This window comes from Hylobates moloch, unplaced genomic scaffold (genome assembly GCF_009828535.3).
Source record: "Hylobates moloch isolate HMO894 unplaced genomic scaffold, HMol_V3 SCAFFOLD_1, whole genome shotgun sequence".
In the NCBI taxonomy this organism is placed as follows: domain Eukaryota; kingdom Metazoa; phylum Chordata; class Mammalia; order Primates; family Hylobatidae; genus Hylobates; species Hylobates moloch.
In genome coordinates, this window is record NW_026652276.1 from 23,687,514 (window position 1) to 23,704,779 (window position 17,266).

The 17,266-nt window shown below is 47.2% G+C and overlaps 1 protein-coding gene across 2 annotated transcripts in view; it reads left to right on the forward strand.

Moving 5' to 3' along the window:
• CXCR1 (C-X-C motif chemokine receptor 1) overlaps nt 1-12,731 on the forward strand; it is a 45,747-nt gene extending 33,016 nt beyond the window's left edge. For both annotated transcript variants that reach the window (XM_058438340.1, XM_032754534.2), the window contains exons 2-3: nt 8,286-8,360; nt 10,334-12,731. In XM_058438340.1, the coding sequence (XP_058294323.1) occupies nt 10,367-11,422 (1,056 nt within the window). In that variant the 5' untranslated portion in view covers nt 8,286-8,360; nt 10,334-10,366 and the 3' untranslated portion in view covers nt 11,423-12,731. The remainder of the gene's footprint in view (nt 1-8,285; nt 8,361-10,333) is intronic.
• Nucleotides 12,732-17,266: the final 4,535 nt, after the last annotated feature.

Below are 17,266 nucleotides of genomic sequence, written 5' to 3' on the forward strand. Positions count from 1 at the left end.
GGACAGTTTGATGGTATAGCTTTGCGGGAGGATTGCCTTCCCACCCCATCCCCTTTTCAACTCCCCATCCCGCTGAGAGCCACCTCCATTTGCAATAAAATCTCCCTCATTTACCATCTTTCAAATTGGTTCGTGCGACCTCTTTTCTCTTGAACGCCAGACAAGAACTGGGGTGCCACAAGTGTGGGTGCCGAAGTCTTGTCACACTAACCCTCCACTAAGCTGTTAACACTTCAGCCATCCATGGACAGCAGAGCTAAAAGAGTACTGTAACACTTCCTCTGGGACTTGAGGGGTTGTGGGCACCCCTGCCAGATGCTGCTATGGGGCCAGTATAGAATTTGTTTCTGCTGGTGCCCAAAAAGTACTCACCCCGGCTCCTGTACCTGCTCACCTGCATGCTCCCCCTCCCACGAGTGAGGAGTGCAGTGAGTCGTAGTGAGTAGAGTTCGCCCGTCCATTGAACTAACACCAAGCAGCCGGCTAATTCCAGCACCTACACTCTAGTTCCCACCTGCAAAGGGGTCAGGGAAATATCCTGCTTCAGTTGCAGGATACTAAGAAGGAGTGACAATGATCTGACATGCATCGTAAAAGGATTGCTCCCTCTGGTGTGATGAGAATATACCATAGAACACAATGGGTGGGAGCAGGGATGAGCAGGGTTGTTTCAATGATATAGGTGAGAAGGGACACTGGGTGGCAGAAGACAGGGCAATAGCAGTGGAGTTGGTGAGAAAACAGGAGCCGCAATTTACTTTGGCAGAGCCAGCAACGGTTTCTGGTGGATTGATTGTTGAGTGTGAGATAAAGACGCATCAGTGATGAGTCCATGAGTTTTGGCAATTGGAAGAATAGTTGCCATCCATTGAGCTAAGGTGAGAATTCTGTTCTGCTGTTTCTCCTCTCCACTCCTTTAGTATTTCATCTATCTAACACATATTTAACTGGCATCAAGACTGGCTACATAATTTGCAGTACCCATTACAAAATGAAATTGTAAGCCTCTTTTTATTTATTTATTTTTTATTTAATTTATTTATTTATTTATTTATTTATTTATTTATTTATTTATTTATTTTTTTGAGACAGAGTCTCGCTCTGTCACCCAGGCTGGAGTGCAGTGGCGTGATCGCGGCTCACTGCAAGCTCCGCCTCCTGGGTTCACGCCATTCTCCTGCCTCAGCCTCTCCGAGTAGCTGGGACTACAGGCGCCCGCCACCACTCCCGGCTAATTTTTTGTATTTTTAGTAGAGACGGGGTTTCACCATGGTCTCAATCTCCTGACCTCGTGATCCGCCTGCCTCGGCCTCCCAAAGTGCTGGGATTACAAGCGTGAGCCACTGCGCCTGGCCCCTCTTTTTATTTTTTTAATTTTTATTTATTTATTATTATTTTTTTGAGACAGAGTCTCACTCTGTCACCCAGGCTAGAGTGCAGTGGCAGTCTCGGCTCACTGCAGCCTCAACTCCCTGGGCTCAAGCAATCATCATGCCTCAGCCCCACAAGTAGCTGGGACTACAGGCACACACCACCATGCCTGGCTAATTTTTGTATTTTTTGTAGAGACAGGGTCACACCATGTTGTCTAGGCTGGTCTCAAACTTCTGGACTCAAGTGATCCACCTGCTTCAGCCTCCCAAAGCATTGGGATTACAGGCATGAGCCACTGTGCCTGGCCAGGCCCCTTGTTTAAATACTGGAGAAAGCTTTTTCCTTTCTTCCTTTGTCTTTCCCTTGACTGGAAAAAGGTGTGTGTGTGTGTGTGTGTGTGTGTGTCTGTGTGTATAAATGAGTTTATTGATGAAGACACAAAGTCAAGCTTCCCCCAAGCCCCACCCTCCCCAAGAACACATCCTAACAAGAACAGAGGAATGAGACTCAGTCTTAGGGCAACATTTACCTATCCCCATTTCCCCATTTCCTACCAGAGTCCCAAGCTTTATGACACAGACACATGGAGCAGACTGGGGTAAGGACAGACACTCGGGGAATCTGACCAGCAAAAGAGCTCTGGGCGTTGGCTTCCCTTGCCCTTTGTATGACAAAGGCATTCAGAAGCAGAGGAGAGGGGAATGTGGGGCAACTCCCACCCCACATCCCCAGTTTGGCCAAAAGAGCTGTGGCAGAGGCAACAATTTTGTTTGTTAGGAGAGGTCCTTTGATGGGAAGTAGGATCCTTCCTCCGCTCAGGGGTGTGATGTGAGGCAGCCTCCTCAGGGAGGTAAGCATTCATGGATTAGCTCAGCCAGGGCAGCTGAGAACAGGAGCTGTTACCTGTCACTGGTGGGGAAGCTAGGAGAAGCCTCGCTTCAGGGCGTGAGGGACACATCCTGATACAAATTGGTGTTGTCCGCTCACCCTGACATACACGGTTTCCTTGGGAAGTATAGCTTGCTTTGAGATGAGAACACTGTATTTGCAGTGTGAACCTTCTTCACCATTTACAGCCATTGATTCCACAAATGAGTCCCAAAAAGGGAACTTTATCACTTGCTTTTTCACCCCACACATCACTGAAACCGCCTTTGGAAAATTATGACTGAGACAGTGAAATAGATCTAACTTAATCAACTCCATCTTGCCGCTAACCTCCAAGCTGTCCTTGTTTATTTCTGGGCGTAGGCTGAACTAACTTTGGGAGAGACTCAGTTTATAGTTTATAGTTAAAACAAAGACGATAACAGTCCTTTCCCAAAGCAGACCTCCTTCTTGCCTGGGGACTAGATGGCCTTTGTATGGCTAACATTAGCCACAAGATTAGAAATTATAATTTAGGAGTCATGCAGCTAGAGGCTACAAGATTCTGACCCTCCCTAAACTGCTCCTAAGATCAGTGCTTGAGATATTTTGAAGACTCTGTGCTTGATGTGTCAGCTGGCACCACCCATATCATAAAGTGGCTCATCTGATCCTGTGGCCCCCACCTAGGAACTGACTCAGCACAAGATGACAGCTTCGACTCCCTATGATTTCATCCCTGACCAATCAGCACTCCTTGCTCACTGGCTTTCCCCACCCACCAAGTTGTCCTTAAAACCTCTGCTCCCTGCTTGCTCCAGGAGACTGATTGGAGTAATAATAAAACTCCAGTCTCCTCCACAGCTGTGTGAATTACTCTTTCTCCATTGCAATTCCCCTGTCTTGAGGAATCGGCTCTGTCTAGGCAGCGAGCAAGGTGAACCCCTTGGGTAGTTACATCACTGACTGTCCACTTCCCATACACAATCCTGTGCTATCTCCTGTTGCCCACGTGCCTGAGGGGTGGTGAGTGAGGGACATATTTCCCTTCCCCAACCCCAGGCATTCTTCTCTTGGAGAGTCTCAGGGCTTAGGAAATGGTGTTGGGGGACCTACTCTCCCAAGCTTTGTGACTGGTATGAAGCGGGGTCATTTGAGACACGGTGAGGCTGGAGGGTAGTTTTTGCTCTCGTTTTCCTCCAGTCCTCCTCTGAGGCCAGCGCGTTAGGTCTGAGTCCAATATGAGGCCTGTGGATGCCGGCATACCTCTGATTTGAGCAGGGGCATCTGAGAAGAGCATTCTTGGTCATGGACCCTGAAGACTGAGTGCCAGGCAATGCCACAAGTGCCCAAGATCAAACAGTGCCACACTGCTAACAGGTTGGTGTTTGGGGCACAAAACATTCTTTGACAAATCATACCCACTGTGTTAAGGTGGGGATATTTCACATCCCCCCGTCTTTTCAGAGATGACAAGAACTGCTTGAACTTCTGGGATAATCTTCATATGCGCTGCATCCCAAGTAACAAGAAGAAAGAGCAGATCGAGAGTTGAAGGGATAAAGAGAATTTGTGGCATCTCTAAGCTCATTTCATCGCTGTATTCACTGGACAGAGTGTTTCTTATTTGCTTTTAATGTTGCAACCCCTGGGGCACAGGGATACTTGTGGGGCAAGTTCAGACCGTCATGGGAGCCTGGGCCCTGATGTTGACCTTCCTTGTGGCTGCACCAAAGCCACCTCCAAGGGGTGAGGACTGCAGTGGTCTTGGGGCTGGGGAGCGGGTAGCTGAGACCTCATCCCTTAAGGCAACAGAGGTGGGACAGCATGTGAGCTGAGGCTCCCAGTATCTGGGCATGACCCAGTGGACTTCACATGTTTTTTTCCTAACTTGCAATTAAAAAAAAAACTTTTTTTTTTTGAGACGAAGTCTTGCTCTGTCGCCCAAGCTGGAGTGCAGTGGCACGATCTCGGCTCACTGCAACCTCTGCCTCCCAGGTTCAAGCAATTCTCCTGCCTCAGCCTCCTGCATAGCTGGGATTACAGGCACACGCCACCATGCCCAGCTAGTTTTTGTATTTTTAGTAGAGACAGGGTTTCACTATGTTGGCCAGGCTGGTCTTGAACTTCTGACCTCGTGATCCACCTGCCTCAGCCTCCCAAAGTGCTGGGATTACAGGCGTGAGCCACCTTGCCCAGCCTAAAAAAATTTTTTTTTTTTGTCGTCAAGATGGGGATCTTGCTATGTTGCCCAGGCTGATTTCAAACTCCTGAGCTCAAGCGATCCTCTAGTTTTGACCTCCCAAAGTGCTGGGATTACAGCCATGAGTCACTGTGCCTGACTGACTTCACTTATAAAACACACATTCCAAGATAAAATTATTAAGAATTATAAGACAGCGACTGTAGAATATCAGACCCTAAGGTCGGGCTTTTCTGAGCCCAGGCCCCAGGCACCTGCAGAGGTCACACGCCCCTCCTTGTGTCACACACTTTGCTGGGCACCAGGGATGCAAACTAGAATCCTTTACAGTTCCGGCCTTCAGGAGGGGCCAGGAGAGACGGCATAAAGGGGAGCTTTATGAATCATGACCAGGTGCCAGGCTTTGTGCTTGAGTCCTGCCTACTCATAATCCAGTGTGAGACAAAGACTCCTAGAAATAAGCATAAAACAGTCTGAGAAAACAGCAGCAGTGGAGAACTAAGTGGTGGGGGAGCCCAGAGGCAAAAAAGCCTGCAGGTTTCAGGGCTGAGGAGGGAGGAGCCCAGTGGGGCGGAAGCTCAGAGTCCTGGGCGTCTGCTCACAAAGAGAGCTGTGCAGGCAAATTGGAGTGAGGGGACGGGAATGACTGCCGCAGTGGTATTTATTTACTGATTTTTTTATGAAAATGGCTAAATATGTATTTTTTTCTTTTATCTTTTGAGACGGAGTCTCGCTCTGCTGCCCAGGCTGGAGTGCAATGGTGCAATCTCAGCTCACCTCTGCCTCCCAGGCTCAAGCGATTCTCCTGCCTCAGCTTCCCAAGTAGCTGGGAGTACAGGCACATAACACCATGCCCAGCTAATTTTTGTATTTTTAGTGGAGACAGGGTTTCACCATGTTGCTGTGGTTATGAGGACATCACTGGGGAGAGAGGAGAAACCTCCCTCTACCCCTTTCCTCTACTTTGATCCCAGATCCAAGTGGATTCTTCTGGAGGAATGAGAAGAGATGCTTAAGCTGGCATAAGGCTGATGCAGGGACAAAATAGATGTTCTTACAGCCACATTGTGCCATTCACACGGTCTGTGTAGAAGTCATCATGTTTGAAACAGAGTGGTAAGAAGATGTCACCCAAAGAGATGCTACATTTTGCCAGTTCACTGGCATTTGGGCTGCACCTGTCACAGCTTTCTTTGTGGCATTGGGAGCTCTACATGGAATGGAAAAATGCTTCCTCAGCAGGAGCATTCTAGGCCATTTTAAAAGGGCACAGTTATAAGTGGGAAGTGAGATATGGAAGATAGGTTGGGTGGGCTGACTTGCTGGAACATTTTGAAGTGGGTAAAATTTTATTCTAAACTCATCTATATGTGCTTTCTCCCTCCTTCAGTGAAATGCTCGTCCTACTGCAAAGTGAAAGGTTCTTTCCACCCTTGTCCTCCAGATGCAACTTCTCCTGGAGACCCCAGCATTGCTGTTGCCCCCACCACACTCATGCAGCAGGGCTGCTCCCCTTCACTCTTCGGGCTCCAGGAGACCAGACCCTTCCCTAACCCCTCAGTGATTCCTTGAAATAGACTGGAATGGTGAACCGACTTACTGAGGGTTTAGGAAAAGCAGAAGGGAATTATACACGAAGAAGAACTTAACACCCGGTATTAAATATACCTGCTCTTGGCCCTGGTCTTTCTCAAGGGGGTGTCTCGCAGGGGATTCCCTGTCCAGCGACTGCTGCCCCCTTGTGGCAAAAACTATCCTTCTCCCGGCCTCAGGGTCATTCTTGAGTATAGGCAGGTGTTTTGCAGTCTAGGCCCCGTCTTTTTTCTCCTGTGTGCCTAGTTACTATTTTCTGCCCTCGGGGCTGCTTTTTCCCTAGATGATTAATAGAGGGAGTCGCCCACCTCCTGCGATCACCCCATCTTTGACTCCTTTCTAGTCTAGGCATCAGAGCACAATAGTCCAACATCAGTAAAAGCAAAGCATGAGTGGCTATTTTCTCCTTACACTTCCTGTTACCATTTATAAATGATAAAAGAGCCCAGGAGGAGAGCACAACTTAGCTTAAAAAATAGGCTTGCCGGCTGGGCATGGTGGCTTATATCTGTAATTCCAGTGCTTTGGGAGGCAAAGGCAGGAGGATCACTAGAGGCTAGGAGTTCAAGATAAGCCTGGGCAGTATATCAGGACCCTTTCTCTACAAATAAATAAATAAATAAATAAAAAATGAAAATAAAAATAAAATATAAAAAAAGAAAGCCAGATGTAGTGGCTCTTGCCTGTAGTCCCAGCTATTCAGGAGGTTGAGGTGGGAGGATTGCTTGAGCTCAGGCATTTGAGGTTACACTGAGCTATGATCACACCACTGCATTCTAGCCTTGGCAACACAGTGAGAGCCTGTCTCTTAAAAAAAGAAAAAAATTCTTTCCAGTGCAGAACTGTAGGAATCCATGGCATGGTAAATTTGGCATTTGTGGTAGGGCAGGATTTATACGTGCACAGACTGGCACTAGCTCCAAACATTAGAGGAAGGTTGGGAAGAAGCAATGCCAGGCAGACCAGCTGGGCTGTGTGGAAGTGAAGTTATCAGGCATACCAGTGACTTTAGTGTGTAGCCAAAAGCAATAGACACTGAATCGTGGTCGTGACTTATGGTCCATGAATCACAGGAGAAATGTCTCCCTTCATTTATTCCACAACCATTGATTGAGCACCTACTATGTTCCCTGAAAGAGAACATAAAAATGAATTGAAGAAGGTTCTTGCGGTCTTATGGCTCCCAAGCTAGAAGAGGGCTGACTTGTAAATACCTCACAGTAGGGTTCATGTTATATGGAGAAGTGACGAAGGTGCCAGAAGACTCAAGCTAGGGGACAGCCATTAGCTGCTGGAGGCAGCTAAGGTGGGTTCCCAGAGAAGCCGTTCTCCATTACTGAGATGGGGGCTGCAATGACCTTGACCCCAGCTCTTCCATTCATGGACTGCCCCAGCTCTGTGGTCTCTGTGCTAACCAGCCAGACTCTGGGAGTGGCCTATGCCATCAGCCTCAGAGTCATTTAAACCAACTGGTCATTGGCCGTGATTGTGCAAAAGAGTGGCTGGTAGCAAAGGAGGGTTTGTGTTTCATTCAAATCCCCTCGAAAAGCCTGAAAAATAAGTAGAGATTGAGGCCAGGCCTCGGAGTTGTGGAAGGTGGAGAACACTGGGAAGCCAACCTCCAAAGAAGACCAGGTTGGAGGCAAAGGAGGAAAGGGAGCTCTCATTGTCAAACCAACAGGGAAGCCAAGGATATCCCAGTAACTGCTCTCACATCCTTGATGAGAATGCCTTGAATCCGAGCTAGGCCACCTTAAAGAAGCCTGCAAAATAAGTAGAGATTGAGTGCCTGTTCTTCAAACACAACTCAAGTGCAGTTGAGTGCCTGCTGTTCAAACACAACGCAAGTCCTCTTTCTCACTGGATTGCCCCCAAGTCCCTCCTACAGGGGACTCCTTCTGAAGTCTCTGCTGTAAGTCAAATCCTTCGCCCTTTTTACTTGTCAGGCAAGTTGCAAGCTTCCACAGGTGATATACTAGGGAATTTAGGAATAAACAAATGGAAATAAATTCAAGAAAAGGAAAATAATAAAAATGATCATCCATAGAGTAGAGAATTCACTGGAGTGGACCCTCAACTCCAGCTTCACACCTGGGACCCCCGCTTGGTCATATGGACCCTGGCAGTCTCTAATCACAAGTCTGTGATCCCTTGACTTAAACTGTCCTTCCCCAGATGTGGACAGGGGTGGGGCTCAGAAGGGAGGTGCCGTCTGACGTGGTTTTCTTATTTCCTGTTATTCATCAAGTGCCCTCTAGCTGTCAAGTCACTCTGATCTCTGACTGCAGCTCCTACCATTGGACACACCTGGCCGGTGGCTCAGGTAGGAAGCCACCTCTGCTTGCTAGGACTTTCTGTGGGGTAGGGCTGCTTGGCTTGACTTTATTTTGGAAAATGTGTTCATTTCTGTGGGAGCTGAGGATTTCTGCTGCCCGCTGCCTCTCTTGTGACCACCACTCATACGTGGAGGTAGCAGGTGAAGAGGACAGCCTCCTTGTCCCCTCTTTTTATACCTTGCCCTTTTGTGGGAAGAGGCTGACAATTCCCCAATTTGATGTTTATTGCTTCACCTTAAGACTTTGTCTTCAGTGAAAATGCAAATACTGGTAGGGAGGGAACATACTAAAATGTGTGGATCTGAGTGGACTCATTATACACCCTCAGGCCTGGCAGCAAATGAGAGGTGGATGACTCTGTCTTCCTCGATTTGCAGGTGAGAAGACTGAAATCTATAGGGGTACGAGACCCCACTCAAGGTCATGAGACTTATTTATTTATTTATTTATTTCTTTTGAGAACGGAGTCTCGCTCTGTCACCTAGGCTGTAGTGCAATGGCACCATCTCGGCTCACTGCAACCTCCATCTCCTGGGTTCAAGTGATTCTCCTGCCTCAGCCTCCTGAGTAGTTGGGATTACAGGTGCACGTCACCACACCCAGCTAATTTTTTTGTATTTTTATTAGAGATGGTGTTTCATCAGGTTGGTCAGGCTGGTCTAGAACTCCTGACTTCATGATCTGCCTGCCTTGGCCTCCCAAAGTGCTGGGATTACACATGAAACTTATTAATGGTAGAATCAGGATAGAATGAAGACTGGATGCTAGGTGTCTTTACAACCAACCTGGGTGACTTTCCAAAGGTTTTCAGACCGTTCTCTGAAGAGTCCTGAAGCTTCGAGGGGCTCTTTAGGGGCCATCTGGGTTGGGAAATTAGCACACTCTGCCCCACAGTGGCTCAGCTTTTATCTGTTTCACATACTGGGCTCCTGGGAAGATCTTATTTCAGCAAAATGTTTCACAATAGGAAATATATTTGAAAACTCTTGAACGATTCTGTGGATTTTGTCGGGGTGGAGGGTTTCAGGGACCAAGATGGAGACTTTATCTTCTCAAATACTTAAAACTCCTTTAGACAGAGGAACAAAATGTGTGCTCCTCATTTAAAGACAAGGCTTAAAATATACAGTTTAATGCAATGTGTTGTTATCACTTCCTTCCCCCAGTAGATTTTCAGGAGGGTAAACAAGAATCAGGGAGAACATAGGGAAGGAAATAGTAGAAGGGGACACCTGGGAACAGGTTGGCCTTCTTACATTTTGCATAATGCTGGCCCTTCCCTGAATGTCTTTTTTTTTTTTTTTTTTTTTTTTTTTGAGAAGGAGTCTCGCTCTGTCGCCCAGGCTGGAGTGCAGTGGCGCAATCTCGGCTCACTGCAAGCTCCGCCTCCCGGGTTCACGCCATTCTCCTGCCTCAGCCTCTCCGAGTAGCTGGGACTACAGGCGCCCGCCACCATGCCCGGCTAATTTTTTTGTATTTTTAGTAGAGACGGGGTTTCATCGTGGTCTCGATCTCCTGACCTCGTGATCCGCCCACCTCGGCCTCCCAAAGTGCTGGGATTACAAGCGTGAGCCACCGCGCCCGGCCTGAATGTCTAAGACTAACCTGGTCCCCACATCCAAATGCACAGACACAGCTGAGGACGGAGAAGGCTAAAGAGGGACAGAGGTAGAGACATAGGCTGAGAGGAGCCAGTTGTAGGTTGAACTAGGGTTAAGGTATTTTCCCCGTATTCCATCTTACCCCATACTCAGGCCAGGCCCTGGAGTTGTGGAAGGTGGAGAACACTGGGAAGCCAATCTCCAAAGAAGATCAGGTTGGAGGCGAAGGAGGAAGGGGAGCTCTCATTGCCAAACCAACAGGGAAGCCAAGGATATCCCAGTAACTGCTCTCACATCCTTGATGAGGATGCCTTGAATCTGAGCTACTAAATCACATTTCCTTCCTTCTAACCTTCCAGCTAGATCAAACCATTGCTGAAACTGAAGAGGACATGTCGAATATTACAGATCCATCGGGGTGGGATTATGACGGTGATCTAAATTTCACCGGCATGCCACCTACAGATGAAGATTTCAGTCCCTGTAGGCTAGAGACTGAGACACTCAACAAGTATGTTGTGATCGTCACCTATGCCCTAGTGTTCCTGCTGAGCCTGCTGGGAAACTCCCTTGTGATGCTGGTCATCTTATACAGCAGGGTCGGCCGCTCCGTCACTGATGTCTACCTGCTGAACCTGGCATTGGCCGACCTACTCTTTGCCCTGACCTTGCCCATCTGGGCCGCCTCCAAGGTGAATGGCTGGATTTTTGGCACATTCCTGTGCAAGGTGGTCTCACTCCTGAAGGAAGTCAACTTCTACAGTGGCATCCTGCTATTGGCCTGCATCAGTGTGGACCGTTACCTGGCCATTGTCCATGCCACACGCACACTGACCCAGAAGCGTCACTTGGTCAAGTTTGTTTGTGTCGGCTGCTGGGGACTGTCTATGATTCTGTCCCTGCCCTTCTTCCTTTTCCGCCAGGCTTATCATCCAAACAATTCCAGTCCAGTTTGCTATGAGGTCCTGGGAAATGACACAGCAAAATGGCGGATGGTGTTGCGGATCCTGCCTCACACCTTTGGCTTCATCATGCCACTGCTGGTCATGCTGTTCTGCTATGGATTCACCCTGCATACGCTGTTTAAGGCCCACATGGGGCAGAAGCACCGGGCCATGCGGGTCGTCTTTGCTGTCGTCCTCATATTCCTGCTCTGCTGGCTGCCCTACAACCTGGTCCTGTTCACAGACACCCTCATGAGGACCCAGTTGATCAAGGAGAGCTGTGAGCGCCGCAAGGACATCGGCAAGGCCCTGGATGCCACCGAGATTCTGGGATATTTCCATAGCTGCCTCAACCCCATCATCTATGCCTTCATCGGCCAAAATTTTCGCCATGGATTCCTCAAGATCCTGGCCATGCATGGCCTGGTCAGTAAGGAGTTCTTGGCACGTCATCATGTTACCTCCTACACTTCTTCGTCTGTCAATGTCTCTTCCAACCTCTGAAAACCATCAATGAAGGAATATCTCTTCTCAGAAGGAAAGAATAACCAACACCCTGAGGTTGTGTGTGGAAGGTGATCTGGCTCCAGACAGGCACTATCTGGGTTTTGGGGGGACGCTATAGGATGTGGGGAAGTTAGGAACTGGTGTCTTCAGGGGCCATACCAACCTTCTGAGGGGCTGTTGAGGTACCTCCAAGGACCGGCCTTTGCACCTCCATGGAAAGGAAGCACCGTCATTCTTGTTGAACGTCACATCTTTAACCCACTAACTGGCTAATTAGCATGGTCACATCCGAGCCCCGAATCTGACATTAGATGAGAGAATAGGGCTGACGCTATGTCCTCATAAGGGCTGGACGCTCTCGTTGACCCTCACAGGAGCATCTCCTCAACTCTGAGTGTTAAGTGTTGAGCCACCAGGCTGGTGGCTCTGTGTGCTCTGATCTGAGCTCAGGGGATGGTTTTCCCATCTCAGGTGTGTTGCAGTGTCTGCTGGAGACATTGAGGCAAGCATTGCCAAAACATCATCCCGCCAGGTGGCCTTGTGAGGAGCTGGAAACACATGTTCCCCTTGGGGGTGATGGATGAACAAAGAGGAAGAGGGTTCGGAAGCCAGATCTATGCCACAAGAACCCCCTTTACCCCCATGACCAACATTGCAGACACATGTGCTGGCCACCTGCTGAGCCCCAGGTGGAACTAGACAAGCAGCCCTTAGCCCTTCCCTCCTGCAGCTTCCAGGCTGGCGTGGAGCATCAGCATCCCCAGAAAGCCATGTGCAGTCACCAGTTCACTGGGCAGGCAGATGTTCCTAATAAAGTTTCTGTTCCGTGCTTGTCCCTGTGGAAATATCTTGGGTGTGACAGAGTCAAGGGTGTGTGCAGCATTGTTGGCTGTTCCTGCAGTAGAATGGGGGCAGCACCTCCTAAAAAGATGCCTCTCTGGGTTGAAGGGCAGCGTTCCCTGGTGCTTTAACTCCTGCTAGAACAGTCTCTTGAGGCACAGAAACTCCTGTTCATGCCCATACCCCAGGTGCAGGAGGATCCCTTTGTCCACAAGTAAAAGGAAATGCTCCTCCAGGGAGTCTCAGCTTCACCCTGAGGTGAGCATCATCTTCTGGGTTAGGCCTTGCCTGGCTTCCTCAAACTATGTGAGCTCGCCACTCCCTCCCCAAATGCTTTCCATGAGTTGCAGTCTTTTCCTAGTCTGTTTTCCCTCCTTGGAGACAGGGCCCTGTCGGTTTATTCACTCCATGTCCTTGGTGCCTGGAGCCTATTAAATGATCAATAAATAATGATCACAAGAATGAAGGCCTGCTGAAAAGACCACAGCTCATTTGCACACCATCTACTCAAAGCTCCTTTTGTCTGTCCTCTCCCCTTTCAGCCTCCGTCTGTCCACTTATTAAGTTTGCCTTTGTGGTTTAGCTTCACTAGATGTTTATCTGTAAAAATGTCCCAAGTGAGGACTGATGATGTCAGGGCTCTTCTGATGGCAAATGATAGAAACAGAAGTCAAACTAGCTTAAGCAAAACTGAGAGTGTGTAGGTTTAGCATGTGTGGGGAAGGATCAGGGATGGCTTGAGGTTGGGAATAGGGTGAGGCTCAGAGACAGGACCTAGATCAAGCTTGAGATGGGGATCAGTGATTGATGTTGAAATCAAAGATGGGGTGGGGGCAGGGATGGGGTGGCAGCTTGGGATGATATCAGAAAAGGATGAATGCCAGGAATCGGGAGCGATCTACAAGGAGGGAGAGTGAGAGTCAGGGTCGCAGTGAGGTGTTGGGAACAGGGAGATTCAACATGGAGCTGGGACCAGATATGGAGAGTGAGGCTTTGGAATGGGATAAGTGTGGGGGAGTGGTGAGGCTCAGGGAGGGGGTGTCAGGCCTGGAATAAATGTCAGGGAAGGCTTAGTAGCTATAAGGCTGGAGCAGGGTAGGGTCACCATCCTATCTGCAGCATCATCTAAGATGCTCTTCCGGGGCCAAGACAGAGGCTCCTAAGTCTGTCCTGCTTAAGGCTCTCCAGGCAGGTGAGTGAGAAGGGAGTTAGACACTCGAGCCCTAAGAGATAGACCTGATTCAGCAGAGAAGACAAGAAGGATGCAAAGGATGCACAGAGAATCTAGGGCGGAAGGCTGAGAACTGGGGCCTCCTTTTCCTCTCCTCCCTCCGCTAATCCCCCTCCACCTCTCCTACTGTTTCCTCAAAGTCCAACTTCCTCCTTCTTCACCTTATGCCCCTGCAAAGATGACTCCCTCAGAGGCTTCAGTAAGTAAATAGGCATCCACATTGGGTCCAGGGGAAATGCAAATGACTCATAACCACATGAAAAATGCTCAGCCTCACTAGGAACTTGGCAAATGAGGCTCAAACAGCAACAAAATAACTCAGAAGTGTTTTAAACAGGGGAGGGATATAGTGGACTCTTCAAACAAGTGGAACATTTTTCGATTAGTTTTTTTTTTTTTTTTTTAATGAGACAAGGTCTTGCTCTGTCACCCAGGCTGGAGTGCAGTGGTGCATGCACAGCTCACTGCAGCCTCAACCTTCTGAGTTCAGGTGATCCTCCCACCTCAGCTTCCAGAGTAGCTGGGACCAGAGCTGTGCGCCATCATGCCCAGATAATTTTTTAAATTTTTTGTAGATATGGAGTCTTGCCACGTTGCCCAGGCTGGTCTTGGACCCCCGAGCTCAAGTGATCTGCCTGCTTCAGGCTCTTAAAGTGCTGGGATTACAGGTGTGAGTCACTGCACCCAGGCTGATTGGAAATTTTAATGCAGCCTGTAATTTTCTGGGTATAGCTCAAGACACAGATGATCTGGATTTCAGATTTTTTAAAAATGCCAGGATTTTGGTACTTAGTTAGCAGCATATTGAAGTGTCAAAAACTGATATTTCAATTACTAGATAGAGTGAGGATTAGATATGGTCAGAGCCAGGGAGAGTGTTTGCCTTAAGAAGGGACTCCTTTGCCCAGGATGGGGCTGGGACTAGGGATGGGGTGAATCATAGGACAGGAGTGGGGGTCAAAAATGGGAGGGGTCAGTGAAGAGATTGGGATTACAGAGGGGATGCACATCAGGGTAAGGTGAGGGATGGGGATTAAGATGTAACAGCATGTTCTGCACAATGCTTCCTGATGTTAAAATCCTGAAGTTTGTTTTGTAGCCTTGGTGACAACGTTTGAGACTCTAAATCAAAGTGTCAAAATCTACTGTTTTCCCCTAAACCAGTTCCACTTCTGACCAACCACAGCCTCTCATTACCCCTTGCCCTCCATCCCCTGGCCCATTCTTGTTAATTCCAGCAAAAATACTAATTGATAGTCCACATTTTATGCCACAGAGGCAAAATTTGCCCCTTTCTCAGCAAAGTAGTATTTTAATAAGAGTCTTTCAGAGACTGAAAAATCTCGTAGATGCAAATGATGTAAAATGACAGTCTCCTCTTTGGTCTAAGGATCCTCCCAAAGATGTGCCTTCCTAGAGAAGACCATTCACCAAGAGACAGTGGCGGAGCCTAGTCTTTTGCCATTTCCATGCAGAGGTCAGAGAGGCCACTCTGGGTTCCACCCAGAAAGCCACAAGGAGCTAACGGCGGAGTCTCAGCACCAATGTTTTCTTCCAGCCTGGTATTCAGTTTTTAAATCCAAAGTCTTCCTTCCAACCTTCAGGGTAGAAATGAATCAAAGACATAATAAAATAAAAAATAATCAAAATATGTTAACTCGACTTTTTAAGATTAAATTTTCTTTTTATTGTCTAAGTATTTTATACACATTGTTGAAAAAATGAAATGGCTTTATGAAGCTTATAACAAAAAACCAGCAGCCTTCTAGCTCCAATCCCTGAAGACAAGGGCAGCAGCTGTCAGCTCTCATAGCTGTTTCATCTGGTAGTGATCTATTTATTTCTAAATATCATACTTGTTCTGCTAGTTTTTTTCTTTTTTTTTGTCTCACTCAGTCTCCCAGGCTGGAGTGCAGTGGCATGATCTCAGCTCAATGCAACCTCCGCCTCCCTGGTTTAAGTCATTCTTCCACCTCGGCCTCCTGAGTAGCTGGGACTATAGGCGCCTGCCACTACGCCTGGCTAATTATTGCATTTTTTGGTAGAGACAGGGTTTCACCACGTTGGCCAGGCTAATCTTGAACTCCTGACCTCAAGTGATCCCCCCACCTCAGCCTCCCAAAGTGCTGGGATTACAAGTATGAGCCACTGTGACCAGCCCTCTGCTAGTTCTTGTTTTTTTTCCCCCTCCAGGTTTAGGTATCATCACTGACTCCCTCTTTTGGCTTTGAGAATGTAATATTCTCCCAATCTCTCTCCTGCTTTCACCCATCCAAGCAAACACAAATACTGCCTTCTCCATTCTCCAGAAACAGATACCACATTTTTTGGTTAAGTCAACATTCAATTTTTTGTTATTATGACTATGTAAAAAATTATTCACAGTAGGGTCCAATGTTTCTTTGTATAAGTTTTGTTTTCCCTGGAATTGATGAGAGGATGTTCCATGTACTTATCATGACATCAGTTCCAATGTCTCCCTCAATACATTCACACTCAGCGGATAATCTATTAATTTTTCTTTCTCAAAGACCTCTCTCCTGGAGTCCTTCGTTGTCTTCTTCCAACTTGGACAGGTGACTCTTAGGAAAGGGGACAGTTCCTCTTTCCTAAATTGCTTTGACTATGTTTCCAGAGAAATTTTAGAATATGCTTATCAATTTCTATATAATGTCCAGCTGGGATTTTGATTTGGATTATGTAGAATCCATAGATCAATTTAGAGAAAATTGACGCTGTAGTATTGAGTCTTCCAGTCCATGGGCATGATATCTTTCTCCATTTACATCTTCTTTAATGTTTTTGCAAAGGATGTTTTATAGTTCTTGGTACATAAATCTTGTACATATTTTGCCAAATTTGTCCCTAAGTATTTTATGGGTTTTTTGGATGCTATTACAAACGATATCTTAAAAAGTTTTCATTTTCCAGTTTTTTTTTGGTTACTATAGTATATAGAAATGTAGTTGCAGTATGTATATTGACTTGTAACTTGGGACCTAAGTAAATTCGTTTATTAGTTCTAGTAGTTTTTTTTAAAGATTGCTTTGGATTTTAACTGTATGCAATCATTTCAGAATTTACATCTTCTTTTTAGTTTTAGAATGCATGATGTGTACCTTGGTGGTGTTTTTCTTCATTCATTGTGCTGGGCGCCTGGTAAATTTTCTTAATCTGGAAATTTAGGTTATGTAAATTTATCTGGTATTAGTTCTTTGACAGTGTTCCACCCTCCCTATTCTTTAATTATTTTTAAAAGAATTATTCTATTTTATTTTATTTCTGAGACAGGATCTCACTGTTTCACCCATGCTGGAATGCAGTGGCCCAATCTCAGCTCACTGCAGCCTTGACCTCCCAGGCTCAAGGAATCCTCCTACCTCAGCCTATTAAGTAGCTGGGACTACAGGTGTGTGCCACCATGCCTGCCTGGCTAATTTTAAATTTTTTAATAGAGTCGGGGTCTCCCTATGTCGCCCAGGCTGGTCTCCAACTCCTGGGCCGAAGCGATCCCCTCTCCTTGTCTTCCAAAGTGCTAGGATTACAGGTTGAGCCACTGCACCCTGCCTATTAAAAAAAAAAAATTAAAAAATCCTCCTGCCTCAGCCTCCTGAGTAGCTGGGGCTACAGGCATGTAACACCACCTTTGGCTAATTAAAAGAAAAATTTGTAGAGACAAAATCTTACTATGTTGCCCAGGCTCGTCTTGAACTCCCAAGCTCAAGCAGTCCTTCTTCCCTGGCCTCCCAAATTTCTGGAATTTCAGGCAT